At 46.8% G+C, this 19,934-nt stretch overlaps 2 protein-coding genes across 3 annotated transcripts in view; one reads left to right on the forward strand and one right to left on the reverse strand.

The window, feature by feature from the left end:
• aopep (aminopeptidase O (putative)) overlaps positions 1-11,103 on the forward strand; it is a 53,849-nt gene extending 42,746 nt beyond the window's left edge. For both annotated transcript variants that reach the window (XM_076289278.1, XM_076289279.1), the window contains exons 14-16: positions 4,465-4,551; positions 5,769-5,959; positions 10,728-11,103. In XM_076289278.1, the coding sequence (XP_076145393.1) occupies positions 4,465-4,551; positions 5,769-5,909 (228 nt within the window). In that variant the 3' untranslated portion in view covers positions 5,910-5,959; positions 10,728-11,103. The remainder of the gene's footprint in view (positions 1-4,464; positions 4,552-5,768; positions 5,960-10,727) is intronic.
• fancc (FA complementation group C) overlaps positions 11,103-19,934 on the reverse strand; it is a 31,359-nt gene continuing 22,527 nt past the window's right edge. Inside the window, exons 9-15 of the mRNA XM_076289280.1 lie at positions 19,097-19,152; positions 18,295-18,394; positions 16,664-16,739; positions 16,150-16,246; positions 14,386-14,599; positions 13,357-13,554; positions 11,103-11,455 (exon numbers count right to left, since the gene is read on the reverse strand). Of these exons, the coding sequence (XP_076145395.1) occupies positions 11,267-11,455; positions 13,357-13,554; positions 14,386-14,599; positions 16,150-16,246; positions 16,664-16,739; positions 18,295-18,394; positions 19,097-19,152 (930 nt within the window). The 3' untranslated portion in view covers positions 11,103-11,266. The remainder of the gene's footprint in view (positions 11,456-13,356; positions 13,555-14,385; positions 14,600-16,149; positions 16,247-16,663; positions 16,740-18,294; positions 18,395-19,096; positions 19,153-19,934) is intronic.

Raw genomic sequence — 19,934 nt, forward strand, 5'->3', positions numbered from 1 at the left:
TGAGGGAAGTGTGTGTGTGTGTGTGTGTGTGTGTGTGTTCGTGTATTCATCAGTCCATATAAGTGCCCTCTCGGTTCCCTCTCCTCTCACTGGGCCAAGCAGCTGTGGCAGAATCCTGAACTGCATTCCTGGGGAGAGCCCTGGGGCCTGACAGCTGCATGTCCACTCTCCTCTCTCTCTCTCTTTCTCCTCTCTCTCTCTCTCTCCTCCCCCCTTTATCTCTCTCCTTCTCCCTCCATCTTTCTCAAAGGGGAGACACCGCAATTACACAGGACATTCCACAATTTATTACACCATATGCTCTCGCTCAGATACACGCACACACAGCACATGTGCGCACATGCAGGCGTTGGGTGCCAGACTGTACCTATGTAATAAATTATGGTTGAAATAAGAGGGGATTGACACTCCTTCTGTCTAGATGGAGGTCAAACTTCTGATAAGTGTCAAATGTAATTATAGTGGCATCTGTGTACTAATTGCTCATAAACAGAAGTATTTAAAAGTCAACTACAAGACACCTGTAACCACAAATCAATAACCTGTCATGAAACCTGTCCACCCACTGATATGTTTGTATGTCCCCTAACACTCCTCTCTCAATCACTGAATGTTGAATCAACACCATGCAGTAATTATATATATAAAAAAAAAATCTATCATTTTCTAAGTCATTTTGATGGCACATGGTCATGTGAATGGCAGATGACCACCCCTGTCTTTTTCAGTAGCTAATACACTACACAGGTCTGTTGTCCAGGATACCACATGAAAAAAGTAAGAAGAGCATTCACTGCATTATATCACCAACTGTTACAGTAGGTCACCAAAAGACAGTTAGCATGCTAACATGGGGGCAGTGGTAGCGTAGTGGTTAATGAGTTGGGCTAGCGTGCAGTACTAGCGGGCAAACGTTGTGGGTTAAATTCCTGGCTTCTACTGTTATGCCCTTGAGCAAGGCACTTAACTCTTTGTCGCTCTGGGGCCAATGGTCCTTGTAATATAACTGAAATATGTAAGTCACTTTGGATAGAAACATCTGCTAAATGAATGCATGTAAATGTAACAAGCTTTTATCCATGCCGGGCGGTTGTTATTGGTCAGGGTTTTGCATACCTTTAAGCAAATAGCACTATTTTTAGACCAAAACTCCTTTGTGCTGTTTTAACAGGGCTATACTGTATGTTCTATGAATATTTTACACCAAGACTGAAATGACAACTTTCTATTGTGTAATTATTATAATGTTAAAATCTGGAGTATGAGACACCAAAATCTATCAGTTGCATTGTGCATAAAAATGGTGAATAATGTGTCGTTCAAACCAGCATTGTACCCATATTCTGCCTTCACCAGACGAGGTTTGCAACCTGGCAACTTCAGACATTATCCTCTTTCAAATGCCCTCAGTCTATTTTATTCCTTCCACTGTCTCTTGGAGTAATTATGTGTGTGTGTGTGTGTGTGTGTGTGTGTGTGTGTGTGTGTGTGTGTGTGTGTGTGTGTGTGTGTCTCTGTGTCTGTGTAGGGGGAGGCAGGGAGGTGGGGACGATGTCCTTAGTTGCCCCCTCTTACTCCCGGTGGCATTCTGGGTAAAAAACAGCTCCATGTGCTCTTGGTCTCGCTCAGCGCTCTGTCTTGTCTGTGTGTGGCACCCGAAGCTTGTTTTTGTTTCATCTTGTTCCATGTGCGAGATTAATACATCAGGGTGACTGCCAAGCGTCCGTGTGCCCTGCACTTCACATGGGCCCGAGGGGAAGAAGGGAAGTGTGGGTGGGTGGGAAAGGAGAGGAGAAAAGGAGGAGGAGAGAGGAAGAATAGTTAGTACAAATACAACAATCCATGATGAGGCGGATCAAAAGGACAGAGGAAGAGAACTTAAGAGACCTCTTCAGAGGACTAATCCTGTCAAAGAAGGAAGGACGCTTCACATGTAAATAATAGTTATGTTTTGTTGCTAGCTGTTTTATTTCTTCCCTTCATGTTGCTTTTGTGTGGTTAGCGCTCTCAAATGTCGGGGGCGTTTTAAGGCTGGGGAAAATCCCACAAAAGAGGAATGATGGTTCGCCCGAACAAGACATGACAAAAAAGGTTGAACACAGTGCCTTTGGATGTGACATTGATTGATAGCTGAGCTCTGCCAGTAAACAGTTGGATGGCCTGTGTTGCTACAGTTAGCAAATCTGTTGTTCTCCCTGTGGAAGAACGGATGTTTTGAGTTGCGTGTGGTTGTTACTGAATGTCTGAATGTCCACAGAGTTATGGACAGTGTCTGTCCTGCCCACTGTGTTATTTATTACATTGCGTTCTTCTTCATTTGAAGATGCTATATGTCAGTAACCAGTAAAAATGCACGTCATCACTGCAATGCTATTAGATAACAAATCTGTTGGACAAACAGATGTCACACTGGTCTATGCCATACCTCACATGCCAGTCGGTAGTGGCACACCGGTCTCTGCCATACAGTACCACACATGCCAGTCGGCAGTGGCACACTGGTCTCTGCCATGCCACACATGCCAGTCGGTCCCATGCAGCGTGGACCTCAGTACATCCACATCACCTTCAAGCTCCGTCTCGGGCTCTCTGCCCTCCCCCACCCCTAGCCCCACCCTCGGCCGCTTTAGACTGGAGCGAGAGATTCTTCTAGAGTTCAGCCAAGGCCCAGCACACTAATGTTTATTTATGTGGGAGTAAATAAGCCATGCAGACGTCTAGTATCAGCAGAACATTACAGAGAAATGGCTCCCGCCATCAGACAGCTAATGGAGGGGAACAAACACACCCTCGCCTTCGTTAAGACTCCGGGTCCTGGACCTAGAAGCCATTAAGAGACAAACACACACACAGAGAGAGAGAGAGAGAGAGAGAGAGAGAGAGATGTTCATTGCAAAGAGCAAGAAACCAGCTTTGACAAACGTACACATCACACAGAAGACACCACTTAACCTTTCATGTTCCTCTGTGTCTCAATCTTCAGTGCAAAGTGTGTCAAAATGACATTAGCACGAAAGTTTTAGAAATACAGAAATGTGCAAACAATGAAACGTTTACACTGCATTCATATTTCTGCACTTGGCAGATGCTTTTTAAAAGCAAGTCACGAGTGAGGTGGATTGCAAAACTCGCAATAAGCCTTACAAAGGAGTCAACTTTTCAATAGCATTGCCAAGTTTCCTTTTGGCTAGACAATAAATGTGAGATAGAAATTTGAGATTGGAGAATAACACTTTTCTCAACTTTTGAAGGTGATTGTAGACCACACATTTTGTGGTTGTTACAGCTTTTAGCATTTCTGTAAAAAAAAAAAAAAAAAAAAAAGCTGACAGACTCACTGGACCCATTGAAGTTTTGTAACCCAATTTCACAGCAATGGAACTGCTAAAGGAGAGAGAACTGAGACTCGGTGCCTCTCACTGAGGGCTGCGCTGCGTGCCCTCTATCGTCGGGGCATAGTGGGTGGGCTGGAGAATGAATCTGAGGGGAGGGAGTTCACGTTGAGACCGGAGGTGCAGACTGAAGGAGCTGAACTTCGCAGGAAGAAACAGCGAGTCCACGGCCAGCCTGTGGGATGCAGAGTGCCACCTCTTCTGTTGTGATCTGGAGATAAAAATACTCACCATGTTAACCAAGTCTCTCCAGGGCTTTAATGAAACACACTGGCAGACTGATGGCCATCATGGAGGGCAACATAAACTCATAGAAGGCCATAACTGTTTTCAGTTCCCATGTACCTTGAATGATTGGGTTTGATGCTAGCAGCCACAAGGCCATTAGGTCAACTCTCTGGAGGCATAACAAATGATTGAAAGTGCATTCAGGCTAAAGAATATAAAAGTCCTACATAGCTTTCCATCCCTCTGTCTAAATTGCATTGTTTTCCTTTTGTTCAGACAAAACTGTGCATAACAAAAAGTGGTCAGACCTCCCTTCATCTGGAATGAGTTTGTGGTAGCCCCTCGGAAAAAAAACCCGGCACCCCTGCATTTCTCGGAGGTCAGTCGGAATGTAATGGCGATGTTGACAATTGCCCAGACAATAGAACGAGAGAGGGAGAAAAGAAGGAGAAAGGGAGAGAGAGACTGAGAGAGAAAGAGAGCGAGAGAGAGAGAGAGAGAGTGGGGGCGAGATGGAGAGAGGGATGGAGGTCTGAGAAGCGTGGGTGGGTGGGGTCAGGGCAGAGGCAATCTCTGATGTTCCCAGGGGCCGCTGGTCCAACAGTGGCCTCATTGATGCCCGCAAACAGCCAGCGGCGTCATCTGACCGGTCAGCCCACCAGTGATCCAGCTTGTGGTGCCGGCTAGGACTCAAACTCAACACACGTACATTGTTTGAACTGTCCGTTTTTGCCCTGATGCCTTCTGTCCCGGCTCGCCATGCTTAAGTGAAACCAAAGAGGGAAGACGGAGTGATGGAGCTTGTTTGTGATGGTGTTGTTTATTTTTTTGCTTTGTTTATCAGGTCAAGCATCGCTGGTGTGAGTTGGTGGTCAAACACAAGTACAGCGCAGCCTACAAGGACGTAGAGGACTTCTTGATTGACAACCAGGTAAACAAACCCATGCCACACACTTATGCAGGCATGCACACCCACACACCTCACTGTCTCACACAGTCTCAGTCTCTCTCTCTCTCTCTCTCTCTCTCTCTCTCTCTCTCTCTCTCTCTCTCTCTCTCTCTCTCTCTCTCTCTCTCTCTCTCTCTCTCTCTCTCTCTCTCTCTCTCTCTCTCTCTCTCTCTCTCTCTCTCTCTCTCTCACACACACACACACACACACACACAAACACACTTAACGCTTGGCTAACTTAACATGCTCTGGAGACCGGACTGTCCCTCTGACACATCAACAAACATCAAAAAAGGTAGTTCCACCGCGCTTCTGAATTCATGTCTGGTGCCTCTCGGGAGTGGACCGATCATGTGGAGAGGGAGAAGGTTCACTGGAGCACGCAGAGATGGCTTTTAGTCGTATTTTATTATGGTGCGTTTCGACACTTCTGTGTCTTCGTCCACGAACCTTCCCCCTCTCCACATCAGTGAACATGTTCAGCAGAAAAGAGAGGACTTGCCTGTAAGTCACAGTGTGCTGTTGATAATCTGACAAAAAGGAGATTTTTCTTTTTGAAATTTGGAATTACTTGCATTCCTACAAAGCCCTACTCGAATATGGAAATGTGTTCACTTCACGACGAATTTGTTTCTGTGGATTTTGTAACCTCTAACCTCTAATTCCACAAAACAATACATTTGCACAAGTGCTCTGGAATACTCCCCAGAGATGTAATTTATGAACATAAATCCTCGATAATGGAATAAGACAGCCAAATCAGTGCTTACAAAGTGCACTCTAAGCACAAGATAAACCAAAACAATCCTGGAAATGTAAACTCTGAAAAAGTTTAAGGCAGTTTATGACAGTTTTGCACTGCTAATCACATCAGCCTCTACATGAAATATGACTTCAGATTTGATATTGTGAATGTAAGTATTTAGTAATTCACTAAATGCAGTGTGTGGTGGTCAGTTTTTGATTTTCCTTCAGATGTTCCTGCCACCAATCAGCACCTGTTGTATTGTCTGTGCACAGCATTAAATGTGAAGATCTGTCATGTTTTTGTGGTTATATCATTTTTGGAGATACTGTTTGTGTATTTATATATAACTGTGTGTCTGTCTGTGTGTGTGTGTGTGTGTGTGTGTGTGTGTGCGTGTGTGTGTGTCTGTGTGTGTGTGTGCGTGTGTGTGTGTGTGTGTGTGTGTGTGTAGGCCATGGGTGTGTACCTGTACGGGGAGCTGATGCTGCAGGAGGACGGTCGTCAGCAGGCTCTGGCCCGCCGCTGCTTCTCTGGGGCCCAGGGGCACATGGACCCGGCCGCCGTTGCCGTGGTGTCCGAGATGATCCTGTGACCTCCACGCCACGAGAGACAGAGAGAGGACTCCTCTTCGACACACCACAGGTGCTCTGTCTGATCTGGGGGAAAAGGGCTCGTCAGTGGGAGAGATAAGAAAGAAATCTCCATACATTTAGAAACAGATGCTGAGTTAGTACTCACAATGTGTCTCATCTTCTGCTATAGTTCTCATTCATGTTCAGGATGAATTACTCATCTCTTTCTGTGAGGGAACATGCAGTCTTCAGGAACAGGGTGCACACTGCTCGGCTGCTAATAAGTGCTGTAGCTAAAAAGAACATGGAGGCATATTAATGTCTGGTCCACTGACCTCAATAGTTTTACTGATAAGTCAGTGGTTTGGTCTTGCCATGGCATGGAGAGTACCCAAATCACACAGTTCTTCGTTCTTTAGTTCTTCGTTATTGCCAACCGTATGCATCACAGAAACGGCCATCACGAATGGAATAGTTTGGAAGCATGTAATGCCAATTCCTGAGGAAAAGTTGAAGGTGGAAAAAAGTCATGCATGGAAATCCCCCCTAACTGAAAGAGGAGAGGCCATGGAAGAACTGAATGTATGAAAACTGGGCTCTAGGCCGGACGCTGTGTGGATGTGAGCGACTGTCCTGTGGTGTCCAGGGCCAGAGGGCCTGAGGGATAATCTACTGTTCTTCCTGCCCTCACCTTACGTTACGTAAGAGCCCTATGGATCAGCATCAGGCCAGCAGAGTGTGTGTGTGTGTGTGTGTGTGTGTGTGTGTCTGGATGTTGGAGTTGTTAGGTAGAGTCTCGTGGGTTACTTTAGGAAACATTTAGTCTGTTTCTTCATTGTTCTGTTCATAAATAAACTGACTTAAAAGTCAACTGATGATCAAGAGAGGTTGAGAGAGAAAAAGAGAGTGTGTGTGTGTGTGTGTGTGTGTGGTGGGGGGACTTTTCCTACCATTGCACTAGAAAGCCTGTCATGTTGTGTTTGTAAGAGGAGGAATTCAGGAATGTGCTTTCTCAAACAAAACTCATTTAGGAATGTGTTCCTCAAATACTGAAACCTCTCCCCCTTCCCCCTCATTACAAAAAAGAGCTATTTGAAAGCAAGAGAAAAACATGTATCCATGCATTTGCACTAAGCCTCGTTGTGTTTACTCTTTCTACACCGAGGGGCGAAGGAAATCAGAGTTGAGTTATGGCTCCTGGGGTTTCTGTGGCTGGCATGAAGGAATGATCTATTGTTTATGTGGAGTGGAAGAGAGAAGTGGTAAATACAAGGTATCTCTTTCATGCTCACAAATCGCCCCTGCTAATTTAGCACCATTCATGCCACACATAAGATTTGTGTATAGAGGGAAGTGTGTGTGTGTGTGGAGATGGGGTATTTGTGGGAAACCTATTAAATGGCTGTCACCCTCGGAGCTGCGTAGGACATATGGCCACCGCTGGGCCTGTCCGATAAATCCATTAAAACGCCGCTGTGACAAAAGCTTTGTTGAGGACCAGCCTAGACCCGGGCCGCTTTTATCCACAAACAAGACAGCTTTATGTGTGCGGCGAGGAGGAGAGCGGAGGGGAGAGGAGGGGAGGGGAGGTCCGGTGGCAGGCTGATGTTCCAGGCCAGAACGCTTCCTCTGTCTACCCAGGGACTGATAAATCACTTCACCCCCCCCCCTCAACACACACACACACAGCACCCAGACCTCCCCACCCCACCACCACCGACAGACCATTTATGCCTTCACATGGTGCTTTATCTCCCCGCAAGTCTGGACACCACCACCACCACCTTCGCCACTGCGGATGTTTGTTCTCGGTGGCGCAGGCTTTATATTGTCACCGCCATCACGATACTGATTAAAAATAGGAGACGCAAAGCCTGTGATGTGTCAATACCACAGCCTGCTGGCACCGACGTGATCCTTTACCTCACAGACACAAATAAAACTCCTGTAGTCTGTCAGAACGCCGTCGAAGTCTTTGGCTTTTGCTTGTTGTATCAGGAGTATCAGGAAACTATTACCTTATAAGGCCGGGGATAGGTTTGTCTTTCTTTCCTTTTTCTTTTCTTTCCTTTTCTTTTCTTTTCTTTTCTTCCTCCTTTCTCTACACATGCCTCTGGAATCCCTCCTGATCCCCTTAATGAGGGACATATCCCTGGTGTAGCCGAGCGTAGAGAATCGAAGGAGAGGCCCAGGGAGGGACGAGAGGAGCTGGGAGGGTTGGGTGGAGGTGGGGGTGGTGGGTGGTGGGGGTGGAGGGGGTGGGCGGGTGAGTGGATCCGCAGGTTCGCCTTTCATGTCGTGGCTGTGTGGGTTCCTGGCGTGATGATTTGTGACTTAAGATAAAAATCACATTGCCAGGGATTACCACACAGCCGCGGCCCTGGCGGTTGTCATGGAGACCGGGGGGTACCATTGCAAGGGAGTGGTGGTGGGGTTGGAAGAAGTGGAAGATCTCAGTGGGACTTTTCCGCTGGGGGGGGGGGGGGGTGGTCGGGGGAGGGTCTTTGTAGAAGGAAGGAGTAATGGGGGGAAAAAACCTGTGACCTACATGGATGTTGATGTGTTAGTTTGGTGTGAAATGGATGACAGATGACAGAGAGAGAGAGAGAGAGAGAGAGGGATGAAGAGACAGAAGAGAGGAAAAGAGGGGGGACAAAAAAACAACAACTCCAAGCAGGTGCAGAGCTTAGCTGATTGGTGAACAGTGATTTAGCTCCTCTTTGTTCACAGTGGCTAAGTTCTGCCTCTGAGGAGGATGAGAACCAGAGCCCATCACGCGGCCGCAACAACAACCCCCCGCCTACTGCCCTGCTCACAAAGGGTGTGACTAAAGGAATTCAACTATAGGTCTACCAGATGAAACAAGTCTACACACTAGAACAAGTCTAGATGAGTACTGATAACGCCTTGCTTAAGCTTAGAAAACTCTAGAAAACGTACGGCCGACCACACCACAGTCGTTTCTTTCGACTGTCTTTTTTCCCTTTAGTGTTCCTTCTATGGAAAACTTTGTGCTTGCTGCAATAACCAAGGGTATAGTTTCTTGAATTTCTACTATTTTCCGTGCACTACAAGTGTGTGAAACTGAAACTCTGTGGTCTGTGTCATGCGAACACAGCAACCATGTCACAGAAAAGAATAATAAAAAAAAAAAAGCCCACCTCTTCTTGCTGCTCCGCATCTAGGATTATCAGGTAGCATTGTGGTGCAGTCAGGTGCGACGCAGCAGGGCCTGTGGTATGTGTCGCGGCAGATCCGTCTCGAGCCTCCTGACAGAGCCAATTAGTCTGGCCTCGCATAGCCAAGCATGAGGCCTGTCAGCTCCATTCGGGGGCGACAATGCTCAGTGTGATCGTTTTGAAGGTCTGTGGGGACCTCAGGTGTGTGTGTGTGACTGTGTATGTTGGGTGTGTGTGTGAAGGGGATGGGGGGAGCTGCTAGTGCGATCGCTGCATGAATAGCATTCAGTACATTATTCCTCCTCACTTCATTATCTTGTCTTCTCGTCTTAATCTGTTGTCTCAACTCGTTTGTCCATGAAAACACCTGCCGCACGCATCTCGCACACCGCATGTCTCGTTGTGTCCGATAGTTACCCCCAACTGCGCTGCCACTGACAGAGACCTTCTCCCATATACCACAGCATGTCTGCTTAGCCCTTAAAGGTGTGGGTTTTTGAACATAAGATTCCGTTCCGCAACAATTTAAGGTTCTAAAATGCTATGTTAAATTCAATGAACCTCAGATATTCTTTAGAACATTCATTTTCCAACATTCCCGCCACACCGGTGTGATGGTACACCTTTAAGGGTTAGAGAAACAAACTCCAGACAGCTGTGAGATGAGCACAGTGCATTTTGATGTTGTTTCATTGTGAGTGGAATCTCGGCTTCACTCTAAATGAGAACTACCCTCAATGAACTTCCGAGAATTAATAAAGGTTGAATGAATGATGACTTTTAATATGACTCACATACCAGTCAATTACAGTACTTGTAGAATCAAATGTAGGGAGTTTAAAGTGTCTTGTAGGCACGAGTAACCAATAAAAAGGTAAGAAGATAATTAAGAGAATAGAGAAAGATCGATATATAGGCTTAGTATAGAATATAAATTATGGAGAAATATGAAGACTAGCATTAGTTATAGTAAAAGAGGATCGCCGGAGCAACACAGATGTTTACTTATTACTAAGTTTTAATGCATAGGTGCACAGCCAATGCTTGTGTGTGTTGTGCCATGTTGTGTTGTGGTGTACTGGACGAGTGACCTGCAGAGACTGGGAGGCGTCACGGGGAGTGGACATCACAGCAGGACTGGGTCTCCTGTGCCTACTGAGCTGATTACAGTTCTCCCCAAACCACTGGCTCAGTTCAGCAGGAACAGGAGCCTTGCCCCAAACTCTGACCCCCCCCCCAACCAGCCCGGCTCGGGAACAGACAAGCACGCGAGCTGTGGTATGAGGAAATGAGTCACGTCACGTCACTGTGTGGCCCTTTGTTCCTACAGCTGGAGTGTGTGCTTTGGGAACGCGACGGCTGGATGCAGCAAAACATTTCAGTCAAATATGTACTCAAAGTGTTTGAACGTGTTTACATGTGTTCGTGTTTGACACAGAGGAATGAGAGTTTGGAAGATGTGTTGGCAGGTGTGTGTGTGTGTGTGTGTGTGTGCGTGCGTGTGTGTGCGTGCGTGCGTGTGTAAGTGGGACATGGCGAGTGCTGCCAGCAGGACAGACTCGTCCACGCTGGGAAAAGGCCCTAGCGGAGGAGCCACTGATAGCTGCGCTGGCACCGTCCACGGCCTGATTTGTGTGTCCTTCTCTCCCCTCTCCATAGACGGCCCTCCAGAGACCCTCTGCAGTCGGGGAGCGATGGAAACGTCGCAACGTTCTGCTACACTCCGAGGTGCACTCGCGTCGACATTAAACAGCGGGGGAAAGAAATCAAACTCACTGTGAAAAGAGCTCAATTTCAATTTCATTTATTTGTATTACTACTGTGGCACAAACACAATGGGAAACACTGTTCAAATAAATACCTTTTGTACAAAAAAAAAAAAAATGGCTTCATTGGAATCTTTTTTACCACACTTATAACCAGACCCCGAACAAAGGCCCTATAGAATAGTGCACATTCCAGTAGCCAATTCACACAACACACACAGTGTGAACACACACACACCACCTGACACCAGGACACGCAGATGGTTCAGCTCCTTCAGAACCCTCCCTCATTTTACTACCCAACTGTATTTCACAACGCACCTCTACCCTCCCGGCAGGAATCTCGCGCCGCAATAAATTACTCTCCCGTTTTCCGGGGGGCATGTTTACGCGCTGCACGCTGGCGCCCACGCTCCCACTCCCACTCCCGCCTCACACACACAATGCATTCCAGAGGGTGTCCTCGAGTGTCCTCAACCTCGCCTGAACCCTGGCACTCGCCAAGGTGTCGCTATTTAGTCTGTGCTCCGCAGCGGCAGCCAGGAGACACTCTGCCTCCCGTCTCAGACTCACCGCCTCCTCCTCCTCCTCTTCGTCCTCCTCCCTCTTCTTCTCCGACATCTGCAATGGAAAGCAAACAGGCTATTTTAAGGCAAATGGTTGCTTCTCAGAAGGGCCCAACGCCCAGAGCAAGAACTACGCGACATCTCCATACACCCTGTAGTTACAACATGGTAACAACATCGGTAATTATGACTTATACGTGCCACGTTTGATGCAGCGTCTTCCCCTGTGGCCTTGCACTGGGTTCAGCTTGCAGTTGCCAGTAACAGGAGATATTATCGACGAGACGACAAAGATACTAAGTAAGAGTGAGACAGAATTACTTTGGCAAGGGGGTTTTCAGTCTAATATACACAACATGTGAGAAGTCTCTATCGACCTCTGGCTGAAAAGGACCAAAAATGCAGTCAAGGACATGACACATATCCATTATGCATAACTACTGGATTTTTAATGGATTTGAGCTACTTTTAGTGTATAACGCAAGATTCAAACGCTAGTGCAAAGTAAACATTTTCATTATAGGCATCTTTAGAATTTCAGTTAAGATGCTGATATTAGTAAAGGTGTTGATCGCTTTTAAAAAATACATTGTGCCTTGGTACTGTGTTTGACTGAAATAACGTGGTCATGGTAAATTTTTTTGCTCCTTTCTGAGGTGTTTTGTGTCACCACTGAACACTTTCACTGTTTTTCACCTTTCACTGTGAACTCTTGAAGAACAGCTCTATGTCAGCTTTTGTGGTCTTGCGGTCAGACAAGTTATTTCCTTGAGGTACACTCACCGATAAGCCCTACGAAAATGTTTTCAATTCTGGCTTTGCACGTTGTCTGACCACAGCCATGAATGTCCAAGTCCAAATTTATGTCTGTCATGATGGTGAAATAGTGATCTGAAAGTTTCAGCAACCTTTCATCAGTTAGGTGATTTCCTCTTCCTGCTTTTGTAAGTGGCAGGGGAATTTTACAGTAAACAGTAAACCTGTTCAGTTTAATAGAATGTTACTGGAGTCCAATTGAATGTTTTTACACAATTGAAATGTTTGTAGTTGTATGCTGTCATACTTCTATGGTATATCCATTGTCTTTATTTTCATCCTTTATTTCTTTAGAATTGATATATGTCAATTGAATCGCCCCAAATCAATTAATATATATTAATAATACTACTATAAGCATCTAAGCACATGTTACTGCACAACTGGCCTTGAATCTAACCCTGAGTTGTAGAAATGTGCAAAAAAACATGTTGTACTTCATTAAGCATTGCATACATAGTGCCTTTGGACACAAAAACACAAAGTCAAGCCAAAACTCCTCTGGCACACTGTTACAGTCTAGACAGTAAAAGCCTGCTGTCCTGCCTGCTGCCAACTAAAGTGACTCACTGCACTGCAACTCTACACTTTTATCAGTACTTGGGTTTGTACAGGTGTATAGGGGTTCTCTTTGTATAGGGGTTCTCTTTGTATAGGTGTATAGGGGTTCTCTTTGTATAGGGGTTCTCTTTGTATAGGTGTATAGGGGTTCTCTTTGTATAATGTAGGTGTATAGGGGTTCTCTGTGTATAGGTGTATAGGGGTTCTCTGTGTCTGTGTGTTCTATATGTATAGGTGTATAGGGGTTCTCTGTGTATAGGGGTTCTATATGTATAGGTGTTCTATATGTATAGGTGTATAGGGGTTCTCTGTGTCTCTGTGTGTTCTATATGTATAGGTGTATAGGGGTTCTGTGTATAGGGGTTCTATATGTATAGGTGTTCTATATGTATAGGTGTATAGGGGTTCTTTGTGTATGGGTGTTCTCTGTGTATAGGTGTATAGGGGTTCTCTGTGTATAGGTGTATAGGGGTTATTTGTGTATAGGTGCCATGATCTTGGTATTGTTGCCCCTTTCTCTGCCAGCTGAGCCACGGTAGAAGTAAAGCTTAAAAACACAAACATGGCTGCTGGGCTAACCTTCTGAATGAGCTGCAAGGCGACGGCATCGCCCGGCGCCGGTGAGAAGGCGGCGAGGCTGAGGAGGAGACGCAGGGCCAGCCTGGAGGAGACGCGGGAGAGGAGAGACTCGGCCACGGTGTCCAGCGCACGAGGAGGAGGAGGCGTTGGACTCAGACACACACCTCTCAGGTCACCCCAGACCTGCTGCACACACTCCTGGACACACACACACACGAACACAGGGGACCAGATCCATCATCCATCCATTAAGAACTGCAAACATCTGGTTTACAGAAGCAGATCTATTCCGAACTGGGCAAACACAATGACACAATCCAATATAAAGTCTGACACCAGCTAGGTCACACTGTGTATAAACACAAGTCAAAAATAGAAAGTCAAACTATCTTCTAGCAACCTATTGATGCATTTTGTCGTTGTTTTGTCTGTGTTGTTATTTGTTATGTCTGACGGGCTGCAATGGTTGATTCTGCGGTTGATTTGGCTAGGGAGCAGACCAGAACTGAGTCCACACTTGTTGTGAATCAGGAGGAGCTGTGAGGCATTACCGCAGTTGCGATGTTGACCTCTGGAAATACGGCAGCTGCCCAGTAGACATACCAGAGCGTACGCACTTGGTCTGGGGTCAACGAGCACATCCTGCACATTAGCTACCCAAAGTACACGTACACACACACTCACTCACTCTCTCATAAAAACACACACTCTCTCTCTTACACACACACTCACTCACTCTCTCTCTCTCATAAAAACACACACTCACTCTCACAAACGCACACTAACACACAGACAAGCTCTCTCTCTCTCCCTCTCTCTCTCTCCCCCTCTCTCTCTCTCACATTTGTCGGCTGGAAATTCTGCCCAGACCCACCTGCTGCTCCTACCAGCCATGTGGATATTTGCTTCAAACTTTTGAACGTTTGTACTTTTGATGACCCTCTTTGTAATGCTCTGCAAATGTTCTCCAAACCGAAGAGGCTCCCAACACACACACACAAACTTTCTGTCTCTATTTCTGAGACCTACCCACTGTTGTGTCCTCTGGTGCCCTCTGTTGGTAGGGTGGTAGAAGAACGTAAGGAGCCAAAGCAGGGCCCGGCTCTTGGACTCCGAGGAAGAGGAGAAAGAGGAGGAGGAAGAGGAGGCGGCGTGGGACTGAGCAGAGGCCAGCAACTGAGCCGCCACATCCACCCAGCCTCCGCCCTGGAGCAGCAGGAACCACACCTCAAACACAGAGCCACTGCACCCACACGAGAGATGGATTAGCCTCTCACACACACACACACACACACACACACACACACACACACACACACACACACACACACACACACACACACACACACACACACACACACACACACAAAATGCGTGCAGCATATGTGTGCGAACGTCATTCCGTAGTCCACACAGCAGCCTGAAATACACACGGCACAGTGAAAAATTCTCGAATAGAACAGAGTGGCTGTCCACAGAGAGGTCGACAAGGGCAGAGCGTGAAAAAAAACACCACATAAACAACAGTTGTGTTGGCCATATCACTGACTTTGGACAGACAGACAGACAGACAGACAGAGAGAGAGAGAGAGAGAGAGAGAGACAGAGAGAGAGAGAGAGAGAGAGAGAGAGAGAGAGGACGTCTGAATTTCCTGGCAATCCGTCAGTAGTGTTTCAATGGCTGCCGTCGCTACTAAACACTGACAGCTGGGGCCCAGCTCTCGTGACTTCATCCTCCCATACCCCTCAATTAAGCCGTGGAGATAGAGGAAAAAAGAAAGGGAGAAAGGAAGTCAACAAGTAGCGGAGAAAAAGGCCTCAGGATTCTTTCTCACTCTTACCTCTTCTTTCTCAACTCTCTCTCTCTCTCGCTCCCCTTCTCTCACTCTTTCATGCATTTGCTCTATCCCCCCACCTCTGTACTAAAGACCTCACGCAATCATCTCGGGGCCAGTTGGTGACTGCACATGAATCTAACCCCGAGTTGTAAAACACACCAATACAAAATGTACACCGAGTACGATCATAGTACATTAAGCATTGCGCACATTTTGCCTTTGGGGCCACCTCACACAAAGTGTGTCCAAGAGTATTCACTGTTACGTTGTAGAGCATAAATCCCCCCCCCCTCCTCCATCCTGAAGGCCTCACACAAACATCTCGGGCCGGTGGGTGAGCAGCGCTGGGCTAATCCCGCTGATTGAGGGCTTCTGGAGGAGAAGTAATCCAGCCAGACACACGGGGAGGCTGGGGCCCCTGCAGCTGTTTGTTTTGGTGAAGACTTTTGAAGTCAGCCTTTTTTTTTTTTTTACGCAGAGCAGAGCAGAGCACTCCCTCCCTCCCTCCTGACCCACCGCATTCTGGCTGACCTCAGCAAGCAGCCACCGCCACACCGCCGCACATGGGAGGGAAAGAAGCCACCGGGAGTGTGTGTCTGTCTGTGTGAGTGACCACGAATGAGTATGACTATATGTGTGTGTGTGTATGAGTGGGAGTGTGTGTGTGTGTGTGGGAATGGGATCATGAGTGTGTGCGATCATGGGTGTGTGTGACCATGAATGTGTGTGAGTGCGACCATATGTGTGTGTGTGTGTGTGTGTGTGGGCTGGAATGAAAGACTGGGAATTAAGTGTGTGTGTATGAGAAAGAGAGAGAGAAAGAGAAAAAGAGAGAAAGAGAAAGAGAGAGAGGCTTGGCTGTCTCAGAGGTACCGTATACCCGTTAAAGTTAGCGTTAGCATTAGGACCACAGCTAGCGATAGTTTGAGAACATCATCATCCTCAAGTCTCTTGCCTTGCGTTGTCGACTCGCTCCTCTGCCTCTGCGCTGGCAAGCTGGAGCTGGGCGCTGATGCCCATCAGGTGCTCAAGCCACACGTCCTGAGGAACCTCTGAGGACGAGTCCAGGTGAGGAGAGGAGTCCACAGAGCCACAGGTGTCAGTGATAGCCAATCAGGAACACATAAAGAAATCAATGATGCGGGTGAGAATGACAAACTTGGTGCACAAGAGGGTGAATCAGTGAGAGAGTCAGGGATGCAGACTGTAATGTCAGAGGTGGAAGAAGCCCTACGCTGATGTCCAGCTACTGTAGGTCAGTCTATTAACGCAGCAGGGATTCTCTGGCAGGGTGTCTCTGCTCTTAGTGAGCACATCTGAAGCATTTTCCTCTGACCGTACACTTTACAAAGCAAGGTACAAGGCATGTTTGGGACTGCCAAATGAATGTGGATGTAAGTGTATTGGGGCAGACACTTTTGTCCATGCTGGCATGCGAGAAGGTAGACAATTACGAGGTTGCAACCCACCTGACGGTAGGGTGAGCACGGGCATTTGTAGGCTTACAGTCACCAGAGGGAAGAAGCTCTTCAGAGCCAATCTGTCCTGAAACATACACACACACACACACACACACACACACACACACACACACACACACACACACACACACACACACAACCATCACCACAGCACAGTACAGCACTAAGAGCCGTTCCCAAATGCCACAACCTAATGCTAAAACCATTGCAAATCCCATGAACCAGCTCCAATGAAATTCCGAGCGTGAGTGAGGAGAGACGAGCGTGACGCGTTCCCTTTGAACGGGCCGTCCAAGAGCAGCGGCGGCGGTAGCGGCGTTCACGGGCAGCTCTGTGGGTGACGTGACGGTGACATGGTAATTGCCGTCTCTGTCAATCAGAGGTTTGGGGGGGGGGGGCGGTGGTGTCTGTGAGGCTGGCTGGAAACTAGCCGAGGGAGCGGTCAGCTACTGAGGCACTCACACACAGTGAACCATTTGGTGCCCAGGGAGTTTATTTGATTCGTTTCTAACTCAAGTCTTCAGGCACACCCACTTCCTGGACAACAGAGTAATGTGTCTGGACATTAAGTGCTATTTGAGGAGTCAGTTTTATTCCCGTTGGTAGCGTAGTGCACGGCCACAGCCTTACCGTTACACACCCACGTGGTTTTTTTTTTTTTTTTTTAAAGCAAAGTCTGCTGTGGTTAATGAAATACTAGCCAGCTAAGTTGAACACATCATCACTATCCCCTATAGGCAACATAATATGCTAACTTTTACCTGTTGTATTTGATGTCAGTGTGGCTATGAATAATCCCATACAGTCTGATGGTTTATTAGTCAGTCATAGTGCCACAAACTTCACTGTCTAAATCAGTGTTTCTCAAAGTGTGGTCCGGGGACCACTGGTGGTCCGCAAGCTATCCCAAGTGGTCCGCGAGCAGACATGATAAAATATAATATAGATGAGTTGTTTGCCATATTGAACCAACTTGTATGTAAATCCAAACAGTTCTGCAACGCTGCCTATGTAAGTTATGCTAGTTTAAATCATATGAATCCTCTGACACAATAAGCAAGGTGCAAAGAAAATAAGCAACATGGCTCAGTGAGTAAGCCTATTGTGTAAGTAACTATTTAAGTAGGTCTACTCTTTTTTTTAGCTAGGTGGTCCGTGAGGTTTTTTTTATTGATTAAGTGGTCCTTGGTCTGAAAAAGTTTGAGAAACACTGGTCTAAATGGATCACTCAATCTTCAGGATCAGCATCAGGTTCATTCACATACTGAGATATGCCATGTTGTTGTTCCTGTTTAATACAACTCCCCATCCAATGTGAACTAGCTTCTATCAATCGTGGTGAAGCACATAATAAAGCCTCACACATGGCACATCTACCTGGTTGGATTCATCAGCATGGTGCGACAGATATCGGCACATGACATCGCTGTTGATGGGAGAGACCCAACTTTAACCTCCCTTGAAGCTGTTCACCAGGCAAAAAAAAAAAAAGTTTTTTTTTGTGATCTACTTTTCTTGTTGACACAATTAAACCTAACTGACACACACAACGTCCACCCCAGGCCCCTGGCCTTTCTCTGCGAGCGTGTCGCCCGAGGCTGGACGGTGCTGTACAGTACCTCTGGGTCCTGGGCTGCCAGCGCTCTGAGGAAGCAGCGTGTGAACGACTGGATCAGCAGGCGGAGCACAGAGCTCTCCTCCATCTCCAGCAACATGCACCTGGACACCAGGAGGGGAAAGGAGTAAAGAAAATGGAATTATTTATTACAAATGTGGTCTTTGGGGGGGGGGGGGGGCGCTGTGGCGCAACTGGCTACAGCGCCCGTACCATATACGGGCCCAAGTGCCCACGCGGACCCAGGTTCGAATCCGACCTGCGGTCATTTCCCGATCCCACCCCTACTCTCTCTAACACTTGCTTCCTGTCTCACGGCAAAAGGCCCAAAAAATATACTTAAAAAAAAAAGTGGTATTCATGAGGCCCTCATATGTCATACTGTATAATTTCAGTGTTTCCCACAGAATTGAATTCTATTTGTGGTGGTAGGTTTGCAGAATTAACTTGAATGCAAAAGTTTTTAACAAATTAGCGCAGCGTGGCTAACCCACAACCTGGAAAATCATTGTGTGGTGGTCAATGTTGATATTGTGGTGGGCCGCCACAAATAAGTCAATGTATGGGAAACCCTGCATTTGAACATAGACCAAAGGTGCATCCTCTCTTTGCTTGCAATCATGCTGTTGGTTGGTTGTAGAACCATTCTATGGCATTTAGTGGAAAGAGCATGTTTTCATATGAGATGCAGTCCAGAGAATCCAGCTCTAGGGAAGTTCTCTGAATAACTTCTTCCCAACTGACTCTGGGATCTACAAAAAAGTGCCCGAGGAGGGAACCTGTGGATAATCTTTTCCCAAACTCACCTGAAGATTTCGTTCACGACTAGAAACACTGAACAACGCTGCGCGCAGGCCTGAGGCTGTGAAAAGACAAAGAAAGCACCCATATTAAAAAAAAAACCCAGATCAAGAGGTGCGCTTTCCCCTCATTTCACCACTAGAGGTCACTGTTGCCTAGATCATCAATGCGCCAAATGGTTCCAATTTGGCTCCCTGTTTACTTCAGCTTCATGCCCACAAGAGGTTCATCAGTTTGGCGCTCCCATCAAAACAATGCACCAGTGCTCAGTCATAAAAGAGAAATCAATCATCTGTTTCACATTTGGCACGTTTGGCTCTTTGAGAAAAGGTGCCGGGAAAAAGGGAGCGCAGCTGTACTGTACTGGTTGGCACGGCGACGGCGGGCGCTTCCACCCCCAAGACTGACGGGAAGAACGCAACGCTCAGAGAAAAGGGGGAGGGGGAGGGGGGGGGTGGAGAAGGGAAAAAAAGGAAAAGATGGTATTTTCTCCCTCTTTCCACCGGTCAAATGAGATAAGAATGCAATTAAAGCCTTCCCACACCCACAAAAGCGCCCAAATAAAAGTCCCACATGTGCTGGCGTGCCTCGCATTGTGTGAGAGAGAAAGAATGAAAGAGAGAGAGAGGGGGAAAAACACACACACACACACACACACACACACACACACATAGTGAGAAGTGAGAACAGCGAGTGTGTGGAGTTAAAAGAGTGTGTGTGTGAGAGGGGAGAGAACAAGAAAGACAATCACAGACACAAGATGTCCAGAAAGGACAATAAAAGAAAGAAAGAAAGAATGAAAGAAAGAAAGAATGAAAGAAAGGAAAAAAGAAAATGACAAAA

The sequence above is a fragment of the Alosa pseudoharengus genome, unplaced genomic scaffold (assembly GCF_046254945.1).
Source record: "Alosa pseudoharengus isolate Yale_2024_CS ecotype anadromous, Long Island Sound unplaced genomic scaffold, YU_APseudo_1.1 YU_APseudo_1.1_scf_17, whole genome shotgun sequence".
NCBI classification, from domain to species: Eukaryota; Metazoa; Chordata; class Actinopteri; order Clupeiformes; family Clupeidae; genus Alosa; species Alosa pseudoharengus.